The sequence below is a fragment of the Sceloporus occidentalis genome, unplaced genomic scaffold (assembly GCF_023333645.1).
Source record: "Sceloporus occidentalis isolate IW3139 unplaced genomic scaffold, rSceOcc1.0.p SCAF_18, whole genome shotgun sequence".
NCBI classification, from domain to species: Eukaryota; Metazoa; Chordata; class Lepidosauria; order Squamata; family Phrynosomatidae; genus Sceloporus; species Sceloporus occidentalis.
Window position 1 is genome coordinate 13,312,150 of NW_028316998.1, and position 19,207 is coordinate 13,331,356.

Here is a 19,207-nt window from a genome sequence, read left to right on the forward strand (position 1 = left end):
ATATAATATATCAGTATGACACACACATATATATCTATATTAAAATTCATTCGGCTTTGGCTATGATTTATTTGCAAGGGCTTGACTTCCTTACAAAGTGGGGGGTGCTCATCTGGATCACGTAACACAACACTATGTGACCCTGCATTTGCGGCTCGGCAGCCTGTTCAGCCTGCTCACCCACCTCTGCTTTGCTTGGGTGGCTAAGAAACTGCATGTTCCGCTTGAAACGTATATAGTTCTTTGAAACCTTATTAACAGGTTAAATACTAAAGCGTCATATTGTCAATATTTAGTGTTGTAGCCGCCATCAACGGAGGAAAAAGAGTATGCATATCATTAATGAAGATATCTATTAAAAAATACTATTTTCACATATGAGTATTATATTTCTTTTAACGGGTGTTCTCTTATAAGGTGCTTTTTATTATTAGAAGGACAAGACTGTAACAACGAAAGAATTGCTAAATGATCTTAGTCGTGTTTTTTAATTTTTAAATGAACACATTTTGAGTGCAACGCGCAGAAATCGTGCTATGTTCAGGTGTATGGATGTGTCATCTTTCAGAGGTGGAGGGTAGGGCTGGGAGACAGACAGGATAGTTCAGGGAGTTGCCAGCAATCCTAATACTTTGGAAAAAACACAGCGAGAGAAACAAAGGTGTGCCTCTGGCCTTTAACATGAAGGCTGGATAAGACCTGCCACCTCCTGCTCCTCCCCTGAGTCTGACTCCAGACTCACCCAGCACACAGCACACAGAGCTGCCGAGAGACGAACAGGAGGGAGCTCTGTGCCCGGTCTGCTTACTTTACAATATTCATTCACGCACTCCTACCCTACATTGATTTTGGCTTTGCTGTTTGTTTTCCTTGGCTGATCTTTTTGCCAGACTTTGGGAGCAGTGGCCCAGGTTGGGCTTGCCTCACCTGCTTACCTGTAAACACCCCGTTCCCCCCTCCCTTTCCTCACCTGCGATCGTACACTGCAGGTTTCTTTTTTTTTTTTTAAGCTTCCTTTTTTTCCCTCATCCTTGAATTGAATGCTTGTGCGGTTTTTGAGCTGAAAACAAAATGAGTATGAACGGGGGATCCCACACTCGGATCAACACTTTAGGAAGGCTAACGAGAGCCGAATCCGGCCCGGATCTTACTGGCAAGTTCGACATGAACAATCACCACAAGATGATGGGAGGGTCAGGGATCCAGCAGAAGATGTACTATACACAGCAGAACTACAGCAGCGAAAACACCGGGGACGGCTACGGGTGAGCAACAAGCGCCTTTAAGGACTATATTCTATAAACCTGGAGTTTGCAGGTGTATTGAACCTTTCCACCCCCTGGCTTTGCTCTGCGTAACGAAAAGCCAAACCCTTTACCCGTGAGAAGAGATGAGATCGCCCTGTATAAGGCATTGTTATTGGGGTTTACGAAGGCAAGGAACTGAAATGTTCAATTCTCTAGCACACCTCCAGTTTAGCGAATATAAGATAGGGGCTAAGAGGCTGTACAGAAGTGTTATCGCCCAAGTGGGAACTAGATCTCTGGAAACGGGTCTTTATGAATTAACTATGGTAATTGGTTGGGTGGAAGTTTTAAGAGTACTCTACTTTAGCACTTTTTGCACTTTAGATGCCCAGGTTTCAGGTTATATATATGTTAAAAAATATCCGGTTCATTATATGTGTTATATAGGTGTTGGCGCTCTTGGTTTTTAGGTTCTTTCTCATCGTTATAAGCTCCATGGGTCATGTTTGCACCTTAAGAATAATGTTTCTTCATGCAGAGAACAAGATCAAATATTTAATGGTACAATTTTAGTTATTTTTTTTAAAATTAAGCTGCAGTTTATATTTTATATATGGTATAAAGGAAAACATGCATATTATACTTTCTCATGGGTTGATCATTACATAGCAATACGTGTTTATTGTAGCATATCCTCTTATTTAACCTTTGAATCAGGAGCACAGAAATCTCTAGTTATTTGCAAAGGAGAAGACAGCAGGCCTGGTGTGTAAACCATACGACTCCCATTGTTGGCTTTTCTGGACATTTGTACGTCTGTCTTGGACTAACATTGCATAATTCCTAGCGAGAAAAGATATCCTGTTGTCTGGATAGTGAACTGGGTTTGTAGAGAGGGAACAGTATAGGAGGGATAGGTAGGATTATTGTATGGCAGGAATCTGGAAATACCGTGTTTGTTAAGCATTCCAGGTGAGGGCTTCCCTCCCCCATATCTAGGCAGAAGCTGAAGCTCCAAAGCATGAGGTCACTTCACACACTACAGAAGTCGCTGAGCAGGCAAGCTTTTGTGTGTTTCTTGCCTCTCCTGTGTCTCTGCGGGAAGAAAGCACAGTGTGGAGGAGGTCTGGCAGAGCTTCTTCTATCTGCCCTTTCCCACAAGATATGAAGCACTCCCTGTCTGAGTAGACATTGAGTGTAAATCAGATGTTAACCAAATAAACCTTAACAAACCTATTTTTTCTTTCCGGTTACTTTTTTACTCTTACAAAACAGAAACTTTTAAGAAGCTATTTTCCGGTTTACATGGCTGCAACCTATCAGCGCCTCATTCTGTGTCATGTGATATTTTGAGTGTTGCTGGGAATAAGGCAATATTTGACATGATTAAAATAAATGATTTAAATGAAAGATCTGGGCATCAGACCGTATTAGAATTGATACGCCGAATAGTGCATTATCATAATAAGTTTTACATTCAGCGAATAGGGGGAAATAGCACCTTTAAGTGATCTTAGAAAAACAAAAGCATTCTGCCTTACATAAAAGAAAGGTTAAATGAAGATTTGTTATAGAACTTGAAACCTATAAACATGATGCAAGACTCTTTAATCAGTCCTTTAGGGTCAGAATTGCTTTATCCTTATACCTATACCATGCATGTTTACATTCCCTTACTGGATTAGCCTCTACCACTTCTGATGGAAGGTTGTTCCATTTATCTATCACCCTCTCTGTAAAATGAAACAACTTTGCTTTTTATCATTACATCCCCCTGGGATTTGGTGTTGGGTTAAATTGACGCACATTAGGAGGGATACAATCTGTAACACGGTTTCTGATACTGGCCATCAGAAAGATGCATTAAAAAAAAGCGAAATCCAACCTATAATAAACGTGCCACATGGTTGACTTGTTACAGTCCTGCTGGTGGTATAAAGTGGTTTGTGATAGTTTTTCTGCTTGTAACTACAGCCGCAGTGTGTGTATGTGTTTGTGTGTGTGTGTGGTAGGGGGATAGGCACTGGTTGCTATGGATGCAAATAAACATTAAATGCAGATGAAAGAAACAAGAATAAGTCTCTGGGGGGCTATAATATTGCCAAGTTCTAGTATTTCTCAAACATGTAACATATTGTTTCCCATTATCTATCCCCGAGTACTATCCCATGTATTATTATTATTATTATTAATTATAAGTATATAGTGTCCCTGTGTGTCCTCAAACATGCCCTTCATGCCTTTTCCCTACTGCCAGGACCTGGAAGTAACAACATAATGTATGCAAAAAAGGGATGAAAAGGTTAAAACAGCTCATGTCTTTATAGAGGTATTTGAAAAGAAGAAAAATAACAAAGCAAAACTTCTTGGAATTTGAAGAAAGAGTGCTAGGGGGTAGGGTGGGGCTGCGAGCCCTCTGGATTCTTTAATGGTAGTAGTTTCATTTAACTTATGTTTCAATTGTTTGCAGAATTATTTGGGGAAAGTAATCCACTTACTGTTGGTAAGCATGTACTTGCTGTGAATATGGCAAATGCCGCGGCAACTATTTGTATTTACATTCAATTGGCAATGTGAACAAACTTTCAGATCCTGCCAAAGCACAGGGCGATCTTTCTTTGTGGAGGAATTAACTGCTGCTGCTTTCTGTGACCTCGCATTCCAAGACAGCCCTTAACAAAAGATTCTCTCCCAACATAAAACAAGTCTCCCAGTCTGAAACCACTCACGCGCTTCCACTAAAGGACCATCCATGTCCCACTGTTCTTGTGCACATTTTATATATGTTGATATTATGCGTGAAGATATATTTGCATACAATCAATAATAAATAGTGAAAACAAGTCATTCAAAATCTCCAGGCCACTGGGCTTTTGTAACATGACACTGGGCAAGTATTTAATTGGGAGGGTAAGAGTAGATAAGGGATTACAAACGCTGACCACACAATGACCCATAAACAGGCAGATATCTTAGCTGTTGAAATGTTTGTGTCTCCCCACACTGCATACAATAACAGAAAGTATTCATTTTACCATGTCCTTTTCAATGGAAAGCGTTGTAGAGATCACTCACACTGTTAAAATGTAATCAACAAACACATTTTAAAGAAAACGTCCTTTTTAACAATAACTTCAAAGAAGATAATTTTATAATGTTCCTGCTGGCCACTTCTGCAATAGATTAGATTTTTGGCAGGACAGATAATTTACCCTACAGAGAGAGTGGTAGGTAATTGGAACAGTCTCTTATCCCCAGTGGTAGAGGCTAATAGAGTGAATGAACTTAAATATAGATGGGATAAGGATAAAGCTACCCTGAAGAAGACAAGACTGGGGACTGATTTAAGGTCAGAGTCTCTACCTCAGGAAAAATGGCCAGACTAGATGTGTCAATGGCTCTCACATACAGGTTCTATGTTTCTATAGGAAGTTGATCTTTACTAGATGCCCTTTGCCCTTAGAAGTCAAAAATATTGATCACTGAGTAGGAAACTGTTCATCAGCTGTCAGTCAAGGAGCTTCAGAAGATGAGGTGTATCCTCCTAGAAAACCTCCATGGAAATGAAACAAGACTTGTTTTAAAAGTCTGTCTATTTAATATAAAGTGGCGTTATAACCACAGGGAATAGACTGTTTTAGGTAGTCAAAAAGATAATTGTGTGCAAAAGACAATTTTGGAATGGTGCCATTATAATTAGGAATACAGAAGGTTACATTCAAGAATAAAGGTATATACGGTGCTAGTATGAAGCCTTGCCAAATGATTGTTCTTAGTTGCAACTATAATTTAGGTGCCAAGAAAAGCAAATTTGCTGGGTCTGGACATTCTCCTATCATCTGATAAGTAGAAGGTCATACCGTTGTTGGATGTGTCTGTGGACCACATGCTGTTAATAAGTTTATCGCTAGGCCATTAACCTTAGCAAAGCTCAATACAATACGGCTGTATGTTGTAATAATTGGTATTTACAGACAAAGGGGAGCCTTGATGCTAATCCAGCAACAATAAAAGCATGTGTTTGATTGATATAGTGGGGCAATATGTTGGACCCCTGAAACTTGAATCAACCATAGCACCAGGAAAAGTATATGGAATAATAAAATTTAAACCAATATGTCAGAAAAGTTGAAGTTCTTCTAATGCTCAGGACAGACCTTTTTTTATTATGAATAATTCATTTAATTCTTATATAAACAACCCCATATAGCAATAGTACCTTAAAGTAAAATTTGCTTTAAAAGAGGAGTCTTATAGTAATGTTGAGATGAGTAATATAATAATACCAAGCAGAGCAGCTATATTATTTAAAGAAATGCTTCAAAGTTAGTTGAACATCTAAGAAGATATCAGGTACAGTTGATATATACATGTACACAATTTGGCCTGGGTATTTTAATGTATTTGCAGATAAAGGGTTCCAAGTTTTTTTTTTGAGCCACAATAAGTACTTCAAGTAAATGTTTGCAATTCAACTGCAGTGCCTGGAATGTCAAAGTGTAATATGAGATTGTGGCTGATATACGTGGCTGTCACATTCGGTATTTACATGTACATTGTACCCTGTAGGTGTAAAATATTGTGGACCTATGTACAGAGCCTAGCAATTCTTGTCCGCCCTCCCTTACCGTGCCGTGCCTTTCATTTTTGCCACACCCTGAGTAAGATGTGAAGCCCATAAAAATTACTATTTTGTAAGATCTCTGCTGTGACACATTGGGACAACTTGGCTTTAGTAATTAGTCATTGTTAAGTAATGTTATTTTAATGGTCCGTAGCATAACCCCATGTTTTATTCCACCCCACCCAGTGACCGTCTGGCTCTTTTAACCAGGGACACTTATAGAAAATGTATAATGTAGGGCTGCTGTGATTCCCTGCACACTATTCTTAGTATTCTTACTATGAAGAACAGCTCTCTTTGGCATCGCAAAGAGTGTCCCACAGTCCCTCTTTTCTCCTCAGAATCTGTGTTGGGTATGGTTGTATCCACTCTATAGTCACTGCGACGACATTATGCAAATGCTTTCTTCTTCAAAATGTGTTACTCAATTACTTAATCCATATTCAGGGGGGGGATTCTAAATTAGTGGACCCTTTGAGAGCCCACTGAGAAGATTCTGTGTAGTGACTCACCAAATATGTTACCCAAATGGCTCTAATACCAGCCTGCATGGAGACCTTGACATTTTGTTATTAGAAGATACATTTAATTGAGTGACTTGCATTAAAGACGGGATATCACCCATAACCTACCTAATGCGTAAATTGTTGGCACCATATAAATAAAAGATAACAATAATAATTAATAATGTACTAGGAGCAAAAGCACCAATTGGGAGTCTTATATACAATTGCAAGAGCGCAGAATAGGAAGGTGTCCTCTCCTGTGAGGCTAAGTATCTGCCCCTTTACCCTGAGACTCATGGGTAAACCCTGAAAGTCCCCGGTATGTTAGCCAATGGGTTACAAAGTCACATACAGATTCTCCATATTTTATTTAACAGAATGTAAATTCTAGAACACTCATAAGATGTTAGTCACTATTTATAGGTTTGGAAAGCATCACAAAAAATATGCAAAATATTTTTTTAATATATAATTCTTCTGAAAGAAAAAATGCACAAAAAGAGTCAAAAATCAGTGTAAAACAGTCTGGGAAAATATTTGAAAGGCAACAATGGTGTGTGATGTGTGTGTCTGTGTGAATAATATTGTACAGTTAACCCACTAGCAAGCATAGTTTGCCCCTTTACAAAATATGTAGACTGTTGAGGAAAAAAAGCTCCCATGGACCATTGGTCAATACTACCCATGGGACAATAACCATACACAAAACTATGAAATGTTGAAGCTGAGTGCATTATTTATTTTTTTAGAATTACTCAGTTGCATACTGATGCCTTTTTTCCCGGTTTATTTAGATTTTAGGATTGCTTTGGTTGTGGAGTTTTATATTCCCTCCTGCTTTCAAGGTTGTCTGTTAGAAAGTATTAATCACAATAAATGTGTTTGGGTCCAACAACTTGCACTGTCAAGGTAATCACTGTGTAATTGTTTATGTTAAGTGGCATTGTATTTATAGCTCTCTGGCACATATACAGTGGCAAACAGAAAGCCGCCATCTTGCCTCATATATCACCAGGCCTCATAAGAGCTAGCCGCGTAACTAAAGTTGATACCTAATGTTTACATAGAAAGATTCCACCTTTCGGTGCTGAATACTGTTGTGTAGTGTTTCACATTATTGGTTATGATTATAGATTAATAACTTATATATACTCTGCATGAGTAAGCCCACCAAGAGAAACATTGGGTTTTATTGATTTAGTGTAAAACCCCCTTCTTTTGACACGTTTGTGGATGTAATATACAGGTTCAGGTCGAGTTAATATGGGGTCATCAATTTACAGTGCTACGTAGTTTGAAAGGAAGCTTGTATTGTGTGCCAATATACAAACCTACTTATTGAGTAGAAAAAACGAAAACAACAATAAACAAAGCTAAAACGTTTTTCTTAAGTTTTTGAGTGAATCAGCAAAAGAGCATTATTTGCATTTTTCAGCTAATTTCATTACACATTGTAATATATAGCCCATATAGCCCATTAAACCTCCCCAGACCAGCATTACTGTTTATAAAAATATGTTCTGGGTTGCCCAAGCTCGACCCTTGAGATTCCAGGGCTGTTACAGCTATGCCATTGCTTTGGGAAAGCTGGGTGATACAAAGCTTCTGGTGCCACTTCCCCACCCCATTTGATTACGTAATAGTGTATACAATTACATCTGTGCTTTTACTCAAAACCTTACTTTTTGTAGAACTATTTTAGTCATCTTTGGAAGACGGCCAAACCGAATGTTAGTATTCTGCAATTGTATTATTGCTGAACACTCTGTGGTATCATCCACATATATGGACATGCATGCTAAATTTGGAACTAATTGGTATATATGTGTGTATATATATATATATATATATATATATATATATATATATATATATATATATATATATATATATTACATATATATGTAAGACACACCCACCCTCTGAGTTTCATAAAATAATAAAGATGATTACCGGTAATACACGTTAAGACATAGTGGTACAGAAAGAGAAGAGGGCCATGCTCTTGCAGGCTTACAATCTAAGGATGTAAGTAGAAGAAGAGATGTATGGAAAAGGTTGAAACGAGGCCCAAAATTAATATACTTCAATAGATGGCTTATGCCTGCTTTGTAGTTGACAAAACATGCTTAACATTATGTAAGCATTTTTAATAATATTCCTAGTATAAGAGAGTATCAAAATTGTCTTATGAAGCTAATATAAAAATATTTACTTCCTCGTTGCTAGGTGAATGATCTTTTGTCTGAAGATTGCAGTGCCTTCGGCTTACAAGCATGTTTTATAGTCCCTGTTGATTATAGTTAGGGTTGGGCTGGCAGAGAAATTCTTTTGGAACTAAAGAACCTCCTGCTTATTATCATTGCCATTTCTAAGTGTCTAGGTGGAAGAATCTGCTGGAGATCCCCTGTAAAGGTCTTGCATGGAATTATGGATGAGGCGACTGTCCTGATGAGTGTGATTTTGCTAAACGAATACTAGATGCCTAACCTGTACCATTTTGGGGAAAAAAAGGATAAATCTGGGCCAATAAGCATGGTGTCTGCCAATGTGCCATGTTGGAGAATATTCTGACATACAGAATAGGACCACTCCTTGATCAAAATGCACCCAGGCAAGAAGCTTCTATGTTACCCCAAGATTACACATGTCATGCCTTTTGACATTTAGAAGTCCAGTGCAGTTATACACCTCATGTATTTGTTAGCACAGATTGCAGAGATTTCCATAGTACAGATGGCAGGAGCTAGACCTACTTCTACATATATTTGACATTTTCTGGAGTGACAGAAGATGCTACCCTCTAAATCCCCATCCTTGACATTTATTGTGATTAATACAGGGATAAGGAGTAACTTTACCAACCAAGGACAGTTGTGAGGCATGTTATTTAATAACATGCATTCTTTATCCCCATGCATAACCATTATGCTTGTTGATTTTGGTAATTATTGATCTACTTAGCAGTGTATATCGGCTGTAAGTCAGAAGCTCTGTGCCGTTGGCCTCCTTTGAGAGAGTAAAGAGGAAGGAAATGTTGCTTCTCGGTGCTCAGAATTAAAGTGAGAATAGTGGTTTTTTTCCAACTTAAGTCATTAAATGTAAATGCACTCATATTTGCTGTTACAGCTGGCAGATAAAACCTTGTTCGTGCTACATTGTCTTAGTGACAGAAGGCACCAAAGAGGTTCTGCCAGCCTCCATAAGATATTGTGAAATCCTCTGATAGTAAACTAGATCTTTAGTTCTCCATTACATAAGAATGAGAAGGATGACTTAATTTTAATGCCCCAATAAGCACTGACATTTAATCAGAAAGACAAATAAAGTAACCATTATACCCACTTCAGTAACAATACTTGTAGAAGGTAACTTGGAGAACATTGTATGCTTTTATTGTAATTTAGTGGTGCTTGCTTGTTAAATTGAGATCTTACATTTTTGTGTAAGCTCCCTATCCTCACAGGCATGAGGAGTCCAGGGTATAGAATGGCTAAACACACAGCCTGGTCTTGACACTGGTCAATGACTTGTTCTCTTTTGGAAGTACAAAAGTGTTGACACTCTTTATCCAGATAATAAAAACTGTTTAAAACGCTTGACTGAATTCCCGTGCTGACTTTGTGTTTCTAATCTTTGATGGGCTTGCCGTCGATTAAAATGAAGCCTATCCTACCAAGACCTATAAATCATACCTTCCTAAATATTGTAGTCTGTCAATCTATATTCATAAATGAATTGTCTTGGACTTGACTATGAAAAGCAAATCAGGGGTACTATTTTGACTTACTGTGGCAACCACAATAAGAATTTGGTTTTATATTTTACAGTCAAACTGGCACCATGTCTCGCCGCACGAACACCATCCAGGACATGCTGCAGAACATCTATGAGCAGCTGGCACAAGCTGAAGCGATAGCACTATATGTGAGTAACAAAATGCGTGCGCTAAAGATATCACAAAGTTTTGTTGTCTAGTTATAAGGTAATATAATCTAGAGATTCTCCATTTGGGAAACATAGAGGTCCCCCATGCAATATGCCACAATTAAGTGAGAAAATGGTGCCCCCATTAAGCCCTGGAACATGTATTGCTCTCGGGGGACCCAGCTATGGTGTTTTAAATGCCATCTAAGAAGGATCAAATTATTTTAGAGCTTTATCATGCATCTTCATGAAAATGTTTTAGTAAGATGAGTTGGTACTTTTGTTAGTGATCTGCAACATTCCTCTTGATATTGCCGGATTTTCTACCATCTTTTTTTTAAGTGACAAATCAAATTTAAATATAATATTATTTTAGCACAATATGTTCGTTATTTCAAAATAAAATAAATTTAACGCACTTTACAATAATATACCATTTCCTTTAATGTAAAGCAGCACCATAGTGTGCAAGTGGCAAAAGAAAACAATGTAATTCTGGGACCCAGTTCCACATAAATTGGGAAACATAGTGGCAGAAACATAATGGTAATATGTTTTCATTTTGTTGTACTCCCAAAATGGCCAAGGATTTGTCATTCATGTAAACGAATACTCTACACATTAAGAAATAAAATATTACATTAGCACTGAAATGTTTTTCTTGTTTTCCACCATCATTTTAGGAGATGAAAGCCGGCGATGGTCAGTTTCGTAGCAAGGAAGTGGATGACTGTCTTGCGTATGCCAATGATCAGATGGAAATTGTTGATGGGATGATCCGGGAAATGCGGAATATGGGCCAGCCTTCTGATTCCTATTACAAAAGGTATTACACCTTAGAAGTACAAAATATGACCATAAGTACGTGGACACCTTACGATCACACCTACTGTATATGAGCTTGTTGGACATCCCATTCCAAAACCATGGGAATCGATATGGAGTTTACTCCCCCCTTTGCCCCTATAACAGCCTCCGCTTTTCTGGGAAAGCTTTCCACAAGATGTTGAAGTGTGTCTGCAGGAATTTGTGCCGGTTCAGCCAAAAGAGCACTTGTGAGGTCAGGCACTGATGTTGGACGAGAAGGCCTGCCTCGCAATCAGCATTCCAAGTCACAAGAACTGGTATCTGTTAAGGGGGCTCCATTTATAAACCAGGACAGACATGCTACTTGTCACCCACTGCAGAGAAATTACACCTTGTGCTGTTATGTCATTAAATCAGATTATTAATGTATGATGTTATATTGTGGAAAGCCAAATGCCCCTAAAAAGCAAACATTGAAGGGCAGATACCATGAAATTCATGATATAAGAGAATAAATATTTTTGTTACTCTCTCATACATACAACCGATCCCAAGGTAACATTGCTTTAAATGACAAGGCACCTGCACTGAAGCCTTTGTAGGTTGAATGGGGGTATGCATCGGGAGACTTCTGAATCAATTCTAAATGTACAGAAGTCGCTAATGTCTTGTTTAAATTATAGGTTGCAACAACTTCAAGATCAAATGCGTGCCCTTCACAAAGCAATGTACACGCCACGCCTACGCAAAGGATCCAAAGGAGGTGGTGGTAGTGGTGGTGGTGGAGGTGGATTTTCCTCTCAGAGTGGGTCAGGGTGGGATGACTATACGCGACGCATCACCACAGAAACATTAAATCAGATTCGGCAACAAAGGGTAAAGTACATTGAATCTACAGCAAAGTGTTCTTGATTAGTACTTGTTTGTATTCTTTTCTTGTCATATTGTACACCTGCTTTGGACAGTCCCTCTTTTGGCTTAAGGTCGGATCCCCTTACAAATAATATCCCATTAACTTCCAATTTGTTTGACTATTTAAATGTAGACCCATGAAGCGAGTAAGGTTTTGCTTGGCTGATCTGAGCTAGATAATGCTAAGGCTGAGCGGGACTGGGATCCTGGCCAGAAGACATGACTCACACAGACCTGTCTGGTCTGGCTCTTGTGAGATGTGAAGGCTCAACGTTCTCAGAGGCTGTGTGATTGTAAAATGGTTCAGCTTATTGAAATGCTCCCATTAAGCCCCAGGGGTAGGTGTATCCCAATACAGCATGCGTTTCATGCCTGAAACAGTTCATACTAAATTATACATTCCTGAATAGGCCTCCACCCATGAGTCTTACCATTGTGATTGTTGATAACAGAACTCCACCTTACTTCCACACCTAATTCACTCTAGTAGCATTCACTGTAATCTTTGCACTGTGTGCAAAAAAGTGTTTAAAGCAGTGTTTTTGTGTGTGATGAACCTGTTAATTTTGTTATAACATAAAACTGTCCCGTTCTGTAGAACGGTCTAGGGCAGACCTGGGCAAAGCACGGCCCGCGGGCCACATCCGGCCCGCTGAATAGCTCGGACCGGCCCGCAAAGAGTGTCCTGGTGACTCACCAATGAGTCCGGTGTCCCCCCCCGCCCCGGTCACTTACCTTAAACTCCTATGTTGGAAGCGTTTGTCTCGGGTGCCGGCGCTTTACGCTGGGCGCCGGCATATGACGTCAGACGCCGGCGATCAGCAGTGAAGCGCCGGCACCCGAGACAAACGCCTCACGCTTCCAACACAGGAGTTTAAGGTAAGTGACCGGGGCGGGGGGGGAGATCCTGAGAAGGGGGGGTTAGGGAGTTAGAGGGGAGATACTGAGAAGGGGGGGTTAGGGAGTTAGAGGGGAGATACTGAGAAGGGGGGTTAGGGAGGGAGGTCTTACTGTGTGTGTGTGTCTTACTGTGTTTGTGTGTGTGTGTCTTACTGTGTGTGTGTGTATCTTACTGTGTCTGTGTGTGTCTCACTGTGTCTGTGTGTGTCTTACTGTGTCTGTGTGTGTCTCACTGTGTCTGTGTGTGTCTTACTGTGTCTGTGTGTGTCTTACTGTGTCTGTGTGTGTCTTACTGTGTCTGTGTGTGTCTCACTGTGTCTGTGTGTGTCTTACTGTGTCTGTGTGTGTCTTACTGTGTCTGTGTGTGTCTCACTGTGTCTGTGTGTGTCTTACTGTGTCTGTGTGTGTCTCACTGTGTCTGTGTGTGTCTCACTGTGTCTGTGTGTGTCTCACTGTGTCTGTGTGTGTCTTACTGTGTCTGTGTGTGTCTTACTGTGTCTGTGTGTGTCTCACTGTGTCTGTGTGTGTCTCACTGTGTCTGTGTGTGTCTTACTGTGTCTGTGTGTGTCTTACTGTGTCTGTGTGTGTCTTACTGCGTGTGTCTTACTGTGTTCATAGCTTATTCAGTTATTGTAATAAATATTTTAGCCCATTTTTTAGCTCAAAATATTTTTTCCTTTTTTTTCTCCTCTAAAATCTAGGTGCGTCTTATCAGCAGGTGCGTCTTATAGAGCGAAAAATACGGTATGCACTCCGAAGCCTTGTTCATTTTGTTCACTTCTGTGCTGTGCTAATAGTTATTCAGGCCTTACTTATTCAAGCACCTCTACCAATGACGTAGGCTTGAATAACTTTATTAAACAGCACATAAGTTAACAAAATGGACAAGGCTTCGGAGTTTGTAGTTTGTAGAGGTCTGGCCCTCTAAAACCATTCCAATTTCTCATGTGGCCCCATGGGAAAATTAATTGCCCACCCCTGGTCTAGGGTCTATGCCAGCCGGTTTGTAATATGTCTCATGAGTCCCTGCAAGAGCCTGGTGGCAGCATCCACCAGTAGCCCAACGCTCTATGCAGTTGCTTAGTTCACTGTCGCACAATAAGTGGCTTAACTAGGTTCTGGGTGTTTTTTCGTGAAGCCATACAGTACACAGATAAGCACTGGGGCATAGGGTGCTGTTGGTAAATGTTCTGCATAGGGTAGTGTAAATATTAACAAATAATATGATTTTGCATGTCATTGTTACTTACGTGTTATACTGGTTCTGCAGCGTCAGATGGAAATTGTGGACTGGGGATTTGATGCCACTTCTGTAGAGCAACAAATTACAAATCACAGGATATTCCATAATGCTATTGCAGAGTATCGGTGGGAACTTGATAAAATCAAAGTAGATCTGGTAAGCTATATTTACTTTATTCTTTAAATGGCAATAAGTGTTGCAATCCTGTTTATTAAGGCAACTGAAAGGGACACTCCAGTGCCCCATGCAGCCCCACTAATGATGAATGCATATCAGAGCACTTATCTGAGTCTTTACATCGGGAGAAACGAGCTGACTAGATCATTGTTGTTTATTAGTTTATGTAGCACCATCATATTCCACAATGCTAGATGGGCTGAATGGTTCTTATCTGCCATCAAATGGTATGTTCTAGTTCAATGGCACTCTTATTCTTTTATAGCTTGCTTCTAGATAAACATAGATCACTTTCAGAATATGACAATTTAAATTTTTACTCGCTTGTAAATACCTGTCCATATAGGAAATGAGCATGTAGAGGTAATCACAGTTTTATTTATTTATAGAGGGAAAAGGCAGCAATTTACCAATTAGAGGAAGAATATGATGCTTTATTGGTAAGTACCCCAGGTGATTATAATATGTAATTGCATATAAATGTATGCATATAAAGTTTGGGTTTTTTTGCATTTACTTTTTTGTTCTTACCTTGTTGTTTTGAAACTGCATCATATCCAAACACACATTTTGTTATTTTAAATGTATTATGATGTGCTACTCATTAAAGGAACAATAAAATGTCCCATACTGCCCCACTAGTAAAGAATGCATATTAAAGTAACTAGTAAGTACTTTAGCATTTTATACTTGCAAAAGTAAAATAAATAAAAATTGAGCACTTTAAAAAAAAAAAAATCACCAAGCACGTGCCCTTCCATTGCCCGAGTCTTGTGTCGGGTTCTTCATCTTGAAGCAGCCAAGGGGTGCTATTGAACCCTCTGGAACTCTTGCGCAATCTGGTGCTGGAGCTGGCTGGTGGTGAGTCTACAGCATGTGTGCACTTAGCTGATCACATCCCCTGTAAAGCCAAGGAGCTGAGGGAGTGGAGAACGTCTGCAAATATATATATGGAGCTTCTGCTGAGAGCCACCATGCATTTGCATTGGGGAAAATGTTTATTTAAAGGGGACACAGCTATCATATGCATTAAGGTACCTACTGTGTCTGCTTAAGGACCAAATACACATAAAATACAGCTGTTCAAACTAACTGTTATAAGCAACTACCTACCTATAACATATAACATAGATAATATGAACATTCTAATACAGGGACAATTAATAGTTCCCTGGTTGAGAGTCAAAGGAGTTGCCTTAGGGGATTTTTTTAGGTCAGGCAGAGCTTGAGATCCATGGGAGGCAACATTTGCCTGATGACCAATAAGATTCTGGTAAAAACATGCCTTTGGTACTTGTAGTGTTGATGTGATAAAACATAGTGATCCCTTTTAATTGCAGAAAGCATCATTTGAAAGAATGGATCAGTTGCGACAGCTGCAGGGCATCATCCAGGCAACCTCTAGAGAAATCATGTGGATCAATGATCGGGAGGAAGAAGAGCTGGTGTATGATTGGAGCGACAGAAACACCGATATTCCAAAGAAGCAGGAGGCCTTCTCTGTAAGTTAATTAGGATGGACTTTTACACATCCCACCTATTTTTATCATAGTCCTCACCTATACGGAACAAAACAGTTTGGGATTTGGAACTAAAGTAATGTTTCATAGTCTTGTCTGGTGTAAGTTTTTTTTTTTGGCCTTTTGTGGGCTAAGTTGGAATATGTAGGTGCTTAAAGCATAAAGTATTCTGCTACAGAGATGTATAGTCTCCTTGTTATTTTTTTCTAGAAACTAATGAGTCAGTTGGAAGTTAAGGAGAAGGAACTCAACAAAATCAAGCAAGAAAGTGACCAATTGATTATGAACCAGCATCCTGCATCTGACAAGATTGAGGTAAGGCTATGTCAATAAGCAGTTAATCATCATTTTAAATAAGCACGAATGGTTGGAAAATAATATGACTCTATAGGGAATTGTACTTTGTAAGAATCTTACAAAAAGAAGTAAGATTAGAATGTAGCAGTAGAGGGCAGAACAAATTTAGTAGTCAAAAGATTTAACACCATCTTCTCATCCACCCTGCCTCTCTCTTGCTTCAGACACACAAATACCTTTCTTTTGGGTTTTGACAGTAATGATGGCTCGTTAATGATGAAACACAACCTAGTAGACCTGAACAGCCAAGCATTCACAGTAGAAAAGTATTATGTAAGATACTGTGGTTGTCACTGTGAACAGTTGTGTAGGTATTTGTTGGCAGCATAACACTGTACCAAGTTCCTTGGGAATTCTGTGGGTATGTGTTCATGCTGGTATTTCATGTACTGGAAAAACATTTAAGGAAAAAAGAAACCTATATACATGGATTTACCATTCGACAAATCAGGATGACATAGCCATACATTGCATGCTTCCAATGCATAGCTCTCTCTTCAGACTATGCCGGGTTTCTGTTATTGTGATCACAGGAAAAGCACAAGGTGCCATGCATAATAGTCAGTGGGATGTGGGGAATTATTTTAAACAACCTTTTAATGAAAGCCACAAAGATACCATTGTACAGAAAGGTATAGAAATATATTGCCCGTGTTACTTATCTACCAAGACCACGGGTAAAGTAGATGCAACAGCAAATAAACATTCTCAACAGAATTAAAGGAGAATGAATACAATGCAGAGTGAGTACCTGCTGCAAGACATTAAATGAGACCTCACTGTGAGGGGATCACATGGAAGGGGGAGGCCACTTCATACAGTCCCCTGCATATTGTGCGTTGTGTGATTTAGTTTGGCCTCCAGTGAATTACTGGTCCAGTTGAAGGGCCATCCCAGCCATGTTACTAGAATAACTGACCTTACCGGCTGCCCGTACCGCTTGAAGTGGAATGTATATTTGTAGCCACAGGAAAAGGCTGCTGTCCCCTTTGCAATGTTCTATTTCTTCTCCAACGTTGCATCACTGTAGATCCTAGTTCTTCACACTGTAGTAGAACCTAGTTTGTTACCAGAGCCACACAAGGTTTGGACTTGGCTCTTTACAAATGTCCCATCAGAGAAGGACTTAGATGCTAGATCTTCCCTCACACCAGATTCACCCAGTTAGGGTCAAACTAATAATAAATGTCTAGCCATAGGGAAAAGATATTCAGTCATTTTAGACATTGTTATATTGGCTAACTTTTACAATCTTATTTCTAAATTAGAGGTGAATGCTGGGAGACATGCATTTGGCGGATATGGTGTATATATATATAAATGACATTATTTAAGCATTTTATATGAACAATGTTTTAGTTTTGGTAATGTGGAATCATCTAATTGTTAATGATTTACAAGAAGATATTTAAGAAATGTCCCCCTGTTCTAGGCATACATGGATACTCTACAAACTCAGTGGAGTTGGATCCTCCAGATTACCAAATGCATTGATGTTCACCTGAAGGAAAATTCGGCATATTTTCAAGTAAGAAATCTGTGATGTGGATTTTTCTAAGACTGTTGCTGAAGCTCACCATGTATCATACTTGAAACAAAATTAAAAATCAAAATCAAGATATAAACCCCATTAAAACCATGTGGCTTTCAAGCTGCTGCTAAACTACCTATCCCATAATCATCAGGTAACTTTTGAGCTTGCTAAGCATAATGAGAAAACCTACTGTTTTACAGTAGCTGGTAGGCTGCTTTAATATCTGCCCTACTGTAAATTCAAGAGTGGATGGACATAAACTTTAGTTATTGTTTTATCATTCTTAATAAAAGTTATATATTGCTATTATTAGCAATTCTTAATTGTTGGCTGGTTTATCTGCTTTATCCCACCAGACTCTGATGTTACACCCGTTCCAATTACTATATCCAGTTTAGTAAAAAAGGCTTTAAAGGATGATGTTCTCTCACCATTGCTCTTTTATTTTCTCAGAACACTAGTTTCCTTCCTTCAGAGATTCTGTTGCAGCTTATACATTATACAACACATTTATACAAACATTGTTATCAGATTTTAAAAGTTATAATCCTGTGATCTGCTCATTTATATGCTTTATTTATATTTACAGTTTTTTGAAGAAGCACAAAGCACTGAAAACTATCTGATGAACCTCCAAGACACCATTAGAAAGAAGTATCCTTGTGATAAAAGTATGTCGTTGCAACGTGTCCTGGACATGATCAAAGATCTGGAGGTACTATATATTTTACTTTAGGTTTTACTCCGACTTTCCAACCCTCCGGGTGATACTTTACAACCCTCCGGGTGATACTTTACAGGGGTTAGGTGTAGTTTAGGCCATCCTAACTATAGATATTTTAACCTAGTCTCACTTGGTTTTACAACTGCATATATTTTACATAGAGACCAGTAATGTTTATGGGCATCATATATACTTTAAACTTGTAAAGAATTCAAGATTATTACTCAATAACACCAGCCATGCTGTATCTTACCAAAGTATAGATAGGTGAGAATTTTAAATGATCTAGAGGTCTAAAAGTGATTTGAGAATGTTACTCTTAAAATCTGAATTATTTAACAAAAATCTGTAAAGATGTAAAAAATTATATCTCATAGTTCCTTGATACCTGCTTATAGTGGTGTCTTCCCATAAAGACACACTTCACATTTGGTTGGTTTTTAGTAATGTGTCAAAAAATAAATGTTTTAATAATGTTCTATTTTTTTTTCTAGAAAGAACGAGAGAAAATTAATGAATATAAAAGGCAGGTACAAAACCTGGTAAATAAGTCCAAGAAAATTGTACAGCTAAAACCACGCAACCCAGACTTCAGGAGGGACAAGCCCATTGTGCTCAAAGCTCTTTGCGATTACAAGCAGGATCAGGTATGTGCTTAGCTTTAGTTGTAGTGTACAAGTCATCAATCTGATTCATTGGAACATTGATTTGTGTGACGCGTGTGCCCTA

General features: G+C 38.9%; 1 protein-coding gene across 3 annotated transcripts in view; it reads left to right on the top strand.

The window, feature by feature from the left end:
* Positions 1-1,071: 1,071 nt before the first annotated feature.
* The window catches only part of LOC149302675 (desmoplakin-like), a 32,509-nt gene continuing 14,373 nt past the window's right edge, over positions 1,072-19,207 (top strand). For all 3 annotated transcript variants that reach the window (XM_089482203.1, XM_089482205.1, XM_089482206.1), the window contains exons 1-11: positions 1,072-1,265; positions 10,208-10,304; positions 10,988-11,130; positions 11,795-11,987; positions 14,194-14,322; positions 14,733-14,783; positions 15,684-15,845; positions 16,074-16,178; positions 17,653-17,748; positions 18,344-18,469; positions 18,973-19,125. In XM_089482203.1, the coding sequence (XP_089338329.1) occupies positions 1,072-1,265; positions 10,208-10,304; positions 10,988-11,130; positions 11,795-11,987; positions 14,194-14,322; positions 14,733-14,783; positions 15,684-15,845; positions 16,074-16,178; positions 17,653-17,748; positions 18,344-18,469; positions 18,973-19,125 (1,449 nt within the window). The remainder of the gene's footprint in view (positions 1,266-10,207; positions 10,305-10,987; positions 11,131-11,794; positions 11,988-14,193; positions 14,323-14,732; positions 14,784-15,683; positions 15,846-16,073; positions 16,179-17,652; positions 17,749-18,343; positions 18,470-18,972; positions 19,126-19,207) is intronic.